The 7,474-nt window shown below is 42.7% G+C and overlaps 1 protein-coding gene across 1 annotated transcript; it reads left to right on the top strand.

Moving 5' to 3' along the window:
• Nucleotides 1-519: 519 nt before the first annotated feature.
• Nucleotides 520-5,742, top strand: LOC131360704 (5-hydroxytryptamine receptor 3A-like). The gene is made up of 8 exons (XM_058401361.1): nt 520-660; nt 741-785; nt 1,301-1,410; nt 1,699-1,868; nt 2,641-2,801; nt 3,159-3,369; nt 4,682-4,945; nt 5,049-5,742. Exons 1-8 carry the CDS (start codon nt 520-522, stop codon nt 5,273-5,275), a joined length of 1,329 nt encoding a protein of 442 aa, XP_058257344.1. The 3' UTR covers nt 5,276-5,742.
• The last annotated feature ends 1,732 nt before the right edge of the window (nt 5,743-7,474 follow it).

The following is a 7,474-nucleotide window of genomic DNA, read 5'->3' as shown; positions in this document are numbered from 1 at the left end:
CATATAAAATCAATAATAATAAATTTAATTAAATTGTTAATTTATTATTTAATTTAAAATTTAATTTAATTTAATTTAATTTAATTTAATTTAATTTAATTTAATTTAATTTAATTTAATTTAATTTAATTTAATTTAATTTAAAATTAACAATAATGCAAAGCAGAGAGAAAACAATTAACAATTAAACCAAAGCTGTAACAGATAAAGTTTTTTAGGTTCTGAAAGTACTGAGGTGTGTGTGTGTGTGTGTGTGTGTTTAAATGAGTGTTCAGGAGCAGAGAGCCCGCAGTTTAGCTCATCGCAAACGGTTGTCTCAGTAACTTGATTTGAACACAGTGTATTTAATTAAAATCAGAATAAGTCTGTTATTTATTAATACATTTAAAAATCTTAATTAATTAATTATTAATAAATAAACAATCCTTACTCATGATTTTGCAGCCTAAGCGATTTCCTCCCTGTCATTTTGTGTGTGTGTGTTTGTGTTCCTCAGCCTCAGTATGTGTTTGTGAGCTGATGTGTAGACCGGGTCACAGTGGACCTACCCATGAGTCTCTACAGGAAGTATTTGACAGGAAGGCATTCAGACCTGCTGTGAATCTGAGTAACCCCACTATTGCCAACATCTCCTTCACCCTGTACGCTGTGCTCGGAGTGGTAAGCGTGTGTGTGTGTGTGTGTGTGTGTTCTGTGACCCTGTTTTAACCTCACTCTCTCTCTCTCTCTCTCTGTTTCAGAATGAGAAGACTCAGATCCTCACCACATTCCTCTGGCTGCGGTTGGTAAGGGCATGGCTGTGTTCCAAACCACCTGCTTTTATAGCGCTTAGCATTCCCATAAACCCAGCTCAATGGGGATGAATTTAGCCGAATAGTTCACTGAATTATTGAAATCATTGTTCAACTGATAGCAGTGTTGTGCAGGTGGTTCAGCTAGGACTGAGGGTTAATGCGTTTACTACACAGGAACTCAAGTGTGCTAGTGTTGAAGCTCTCTTTTTATTTATTTTGTGATTATATTCATTTTTATATATTCTGCACGCTTCCGTGTGCACAAGTTATTTATTTTCGGAGCAGACGAAAAATCTCAGTTGGCTTTCTTTCGGAAACTCACCTGAAAGAACACTCATGCTTTCATTTCTCATAAACCTGACAGTAAACAAGCATGCGCTTTATTTATAATAAGCTTACAGTCTCTTAATTAAACTCTCAGTGCTCAAGGGAATAATAATTAAGGAGCCATTTAGGACACCTATCCTCTGTGTGTGTGTGTGTGTGTGTGTGTGTGTTTCCTATAGTACTGGTTCCACGAATTCCTGATCTGGGAACCTGAGGCGTGTGATGGGATCACTAAGATCTCACTTCCAGTAAGCAACCTCTGGTCACCTGACATCATCGTCTATGAGTTGTTAGTATTTGTTTTTCTTTCCACGTTTCCTCAGATCGTCTGTCTCACTCTCTGGGTTAATTATGTGTCTCACTCTCAGTGTTAATGATGTGTCTCACTCTCTTGCAGTCTCTGTCTTTCTCTTAGTGTTAATGATCTCTCTGTCTCTCTCTCTCTCTTTCTGTCTCTATGTCCTCTCGCTCTTTGTCCTCTCTCTCCCTCTCTCTCTCTCTCTCTCTCTCTCTCTCTCTCCCTCTCTCTCTCTCTCTCTCTGTCTCTATGTCCTCCCTCTCTCTCTCTCACTCTCAGTGTGGACGATGACGTGTCTCAGGCTTGTCCATACGTTTATGTTAACCACACGGGACACATTCGCTATGATCGGATGCTCAGACTCGTCACAGCGTGTAACCTGGAGATCTTCAGTTTCCCGTTTGACGTTCAGAACTGTACCTTCACCTTCGGCTCCTACATGCACACAAGTAACTCACTTCATCACACTTTATCAACATTTCCTCTGTTCTTCATCTACACTTCATCACACCTCATCAACATTTCATCTACACTTCATCTCACTTTATGTGCACTTCATCTACCCTTCATGTACACTTCATCACACTTTATGTGCACTTCATCTACCCTTCATGTACACTTCATCACACTTTATGTGCACTTCATCTATCCTTCATCACACTTCATCTACACTTTATATCCGATTTATCAACACTATTAACCTTCAACACATCAAGAACTGAACTTTACCCAATTACTGCATGCACATTAGATCATCATTTCATCACATCATATAAAACCACACACACACACCAAGAACTCCCTTCACCCTTCATGAGAAGGCAGCAGTGTGAGTAGGCTCTGATTTAGAATTCTAGGGTATGTGTTGAGACCATTTTCATCACGGTTAGATGGAGGGAACAGTGAGGGAAATGTTAAACATGGTGTCTGTCTGTTTGTCTTCACTTCCAGAAGCAGTTCCAGCACCATGTTTAACATGCTCTATATGCAACTGTAAAATGGTCTGGTGTGTGTATTGTTCGTGTTGTTAAAGGTGTTCATGTTGTTCATTCATCATTCAAACGGGTTTGTTGTGATCATGGTGTTTGTGCCAAACTGCTTTACTTATCAAGGTGATGTTCGGGTCATTTCATCATTGCTCTCGTATACGGTGCTGATCTGATCTCCTCAGGAATGTGGATTGAAGGCCCTTGTGTGTGTGTGTGTGTGTGTGTGTTGCAGTTCGAGATGTAAGAGTGAAGCCTGCTCTGCCCTTTGACCAGATGTCAGGGAACTCAAAGCGTTATCTGGAGGCTAGCGGGGAGTGGGATCTAGTGGTGATTTTGGGAGATGCAGGAATTCTCAAGTTCGGCATAGACGAGTGGGACATCATCACCTTCTGGGTAAGAGAGAGAGAGAGAGAGAAACAAATACATACATTACAATATCCCAGTGAATGGAGTGTGGCCTTACTTACTTTGCACTTGTCTGTCTCAGTGAGTTTTACACTGCACCATACTAAATCACATCATCTTCACATTTCAATACTCCTCTCAGTTTGAGAAAATGAAGATTAATAAATGCTGAATCTGTCTCAAATAATAAAGTGTTAAATATTGAGGATCAGAGATGTGGAGGATGGATGAGTGTTTTTAGACTTGATTCTTTTAGACTAATTCACACACTACATCTCACACATGTTCATCATTTCCTAATGTGTGTGTTTGTGTGTGTGTGTGTGTGTGTGTGTGTGTGTCTAGGTGGTGATAAAGCGTCGACCAATCCTGTACGTGGTGAATTTGCTCATCCCAAGCTCCTTCCTCATGATCATTGACATTCTGTCCTTCTATTTGCCGCCTCACAGTGTTGACCGTGCCTCATTCAAGATGACGCTGATCCTCGGTTACACCGTTTTCCTGCTCATCATGAACGACCTGCTGCCGAGCACGGCCAACGGCACACCAATCATTGGTGAACTGATGCGAGTGTTAAATGTTGAATACTAATCCACATGGTTAACGCATTATTTTTTACAGTTTTATTCATAATCAGATTTGGAAAGAGCAGAGCACTTTAAACTCAAACGAACTGTGTTCATGGAATAATGATGGACAGGTTCTCCTCCAAAATTGTTAATGAGTTAGTGATCTCTTCAGCTGATCCCCTCAGTACATCACTTAGTGTTGGAGAGCAAGGTGATTTTCTATATAATGGATCCAGAAAGAGCATCCCATTAATGATGGGTCTTCTGTGAAAATCTCCAATGACTCCATCTACAAAGAGAACAATCCATTAGGATTTTGGAGATCACGCACTGTGTAGGATTGGAGTATGGGCTGAAATGTGGATTGGAGTGTAGGTTAATGTTTTTGGCTCTTTAGTAAAACATTTTAGCTAGGATTTTTGACAATTATGATATTATGAACTACCATGGCTCTGGTATGTTAAACATATAAAAATAACAAGAGCAAGAGACAAGAATTTGGAGGCTGAGTGGGCCTCCATCTTGATTCTGAAGAATCTGACCATGCTTCATCAGAAATCTGTGCCCTAATGTTAATAATCTGTCCAATAACACCGCTTGAATCTTGCAGGTCTGTTTACTCAGACACAGCAGGTGGACTTTAGAAACTCAGCTTTTTCACCAACAGTATAAGTCCAGTCACTGGCCACAACTTGAGGTTTTACAGGACAGTAGAGTGAATACAATCCTCCAGCGTCCTGGATTCAAGTCTCGCTCCAGCTCACTGTGTGTGAGGGGTCTGCATGTTCTCCCCGTGCTTGGTGGGTTTCCTCTGGGTGCTCCGGTTACCTCCCATAGTCCAAAGACATGCTTCTAGGCTGATTGGAATCTCTAAATTGCCCGTAGTGTGTGATTGAGTGTGTGTGTGAGCCCTGCGATGGGTTGGCACTCCATCCAGGGTGTATCCTGCCTTGACGCCTGAGATAGGCACAGGCTCCCCATGACCCAAGGATAGATTGGATAAGCTGTACAGACAAAGAAATGAAAAAATATATATTATCTCCTTGCTTTGAGAGAGATTGATGTAAGTGATGACTAGCTGAAGTGATGGTGATTTATTAAAATCATTTTAAGGTAAACAGGGAAGCTAAACACTTACAGCACCAACATGTATACAATATATACTTATTTCTACATATTAGATTTATTCAAGGACTCAAACGGACTTATGCTGATTTGTTTTGATTTGATTTGATTTCATGTTGTTGTTGTTGTTGTTATTATTATGTAATTAATTATTTTTATTCTCTGCCCATTCAGGTATTTATTTCTCAGTGTGTTTGGCTATGATGGTCATCAGCCTGCTGGAGACGGTCATCATCACCAACGTTCTCCATCACAACTCCATGAAGTACCGCCCGGTTCCACAGTGGGTCAGACTAGTCGTGCTGAAATACATTGCTCGCTTCATCTGTTACAGTGATCCGGACGTCACACACACACAACGGAAAATACTGGAACAAGGAGACATCTGGAGCACACAACGCACACAGATCGACACACCACAACCCTCACATGCTAATGGTGAGTCTCACTATATCAATACACACACACAGGTCTCCAGATCTCTATAACTTTGTTCGGATTTTGCTTCAGTTGGATAAAAGTGTGTGTGTGTGTGTGTCAGGAGTAGGTGTGTCCCCCCTGTCTGTCCCCGAGCTGGTGGAGATCAGTGAGTGTGTGCGTGTGATTCGTGATCACCTCACCATGCTGCAGCGAGAAGAAGCTCTGCAGGATGAGTGGTGTCATGTCGGCTACGTCCTCGACTTCCTGCTATTCCGTGTCTACCTAATGCTCATCACCTGCTATGCCTTTGTTATCATCTTCATGTGGTGCATCTGGATGTACCAGTGACACACACACACACACACACTGTCCTTAACTATACTCTTGCTGTTTAAACATGTAATTTGGCTGATTTTGTCTCCTCACAGGTTGAACAAATTTAACGTTTTAATATTTAAGGTTCTTTATGTTAAATAGTCCTACACACCCCTTACTATACTGACCCTACTCCAGTACCCTGACCACACCCCTACTACACTGACCCCACTCCAGTACCCTGAACACACCTCTAATACACTGACCCCACTCCAGTACCCTGAACACACCCCTACTACACTGACCCCACTCCAGTACCCTGAACACACCCCTACTACACTGACCCCACTCCAGTACCCTGAACACACCCCTACTACACTGACCCCACTCCAGTACCCTGAACACACCCCTACTACACTGACCCCACTCCAGTACCCTGAACACACCCCTACTACACTGACCCCACTCCAGTACCCTGAACACACCCCTACTACACTGACCCCACTCCAGTACCCTGAACACACCTCTAATACACTGACCCCACTCCAGTACCCTGAACACACCTCTAATACACTGACCCCACTCCAGTACCCTGAACACACCTCTAATACACTGACCCCACTCCAGTACCTTGACCCCACTTCAGTACCCTGAACACACCTCTAATACACTGACCCCACTCCAGTACCCTGACCACACCCATACTACACTGACCCCACTCCATAACCCTGAACACACCCATAATACCCTGACCCCATGCCAGTACTCTGAACACACCCATATCACCCTGACCCCATGCCAGTACCCTGACCACACCCCTACTACACTGACCCCATTCCAGTACCCTGAACACACCCCTACTACCCTGACCCTACTTTAGTACCCTGAACACACCTCTAATACACTGACCCCCCATTCCAGTACCCTGACCACACCTCTACTAACTTGATGATATCCCTAGTACCTCACCAACACACCAACTCCCCCAATCATACCCATACTTACCCGACCACACCCCTACTACCCTGACCCCCATTCCAGTAGCCTGACCACACCCCTACTACCCTGACCCCACTTTAATACCCTGAACACACCTCTAATACACTGCCCCCCCCATTCCAGTACCCTGACCACACCCCTACTAACTTGATATCCCTAGTACCTCACCAACACACCAGCTCCCCCAATCATACCCATACTTACCCAACCACACCCCTATTACCCTGACCCCCCACTCCAGTAGCCTGACCACACCCCTACTACCCTGACCCCCCACTCCAGTAGCCTGACCACACCCCTACTGCTCTGACCACTCCCCAGATCACTACCACCCTGAATAATCAGATGTATACTTGTGTTGTTTTTAGTTTGTTTCCTCATGTTGGTGTAAAATCAGACTGTACGCTCTGTTACACAGCTACAGGTTACAGTCATGATGTCTTTGTAGATTCTGATTTTAAATAAAGTACACAGCATATAGTAAATGCGGTTTTATGATTTGATCTTTACTAATACTTTGTTGAGCTGTTTCCATTTCTTATGTTTAAACAGCGGTCATGAAAAGCACACGTGTGTTCAGGCACTTGGGCTAAAACACTTCTTCTACAATGTTATTCAGCTGGTTTTTAGTGAACAGCACTGGTTAGCCTGGGAGTAGAGTTGCAATAGAGAAAAGTGGGTTTAATTAAATGTAAATCGAAGATATGTGACAATCTGTTTTCTTAATAGTTTCCTACTAAATTCATCTGATTTTATTCAACATACATGCTACAAGCTGTAGAATTCTGAGGTGTCTCTGTGTGAGAGGTGTATGAAAATGAACAAACTAATGAAATCCTTCAATATCTTGAAACATGTTTAAACAAAATCAGATGGCAGGTTTCTCGCCTACCATGGGTTTGATTCCCAGCCAGTGCCCAAACCCCAGCCACTGGATGAGGTGCCGGTCCCAAGCCCGGATAAAATGGGAGGGTTGCGTCATAAATCCTGTGGCAAGTTGTTGTGAGGACCAGTTGGTCTGCTCTGGTGACCCCTCACACGTAACACTCACACAAGCATAAGTCAATGTAATCACTTTTACACAAATCTGAACATTTTCAACTTAACTCTTTATTAAGCTTCTCGAGTTGCAGGAGTCTGAATTTTTATTCTGCAGTGTTTCGAAAAAGTTTAGGATACGTTTACGTACACAACCTCGAAAAGATTTAGAAACAGACACGATGAAACAGTCGG

This window comes from Hemibagrus wyckioides, linkage group LG10 (genome assembly GCF_019097595.1).
Source record: "Hemibagrus wyckioides isolate EC202008001 linkage group LG10, SWU_Hwy_1.0, whole genome shotgun sequence".
In the NCBI taxonomy this organism is placed as follows: Eukaryota; Metazoa; Chordata; class Actinopteri; order Siluriformes; family Bagridae; genus Hemibagrus; species Hemibagrus wyckioides.
Note: the sequence above shows the minus strand (reverse complement) of the source record. Positions and strands in the feature narration are given on the sequence as shown.

Coding starts and splice junctions, on each gene's coding strand:
- LOC131360704 (XM_058401361.1), top strand. CDS start 520: ATGTGTAGACCGGGTCACAGTGGACCTACCCATGAGTCTCTACAGGAA. Junction 661..740: donor TGTACGCTGTGCTCGGAGTG/GTAAGCGTGTGT, acceptor TCTCTGTTTCAG/AATGAGAAGACTCAGATCCT. Junction 1,411..1,698: donor GACATCATCGTCTATGAGTT/GTTAGTATTTGT, acceptor TCTCACTCTCAG/TGTGGACGATGACGTGTCTC.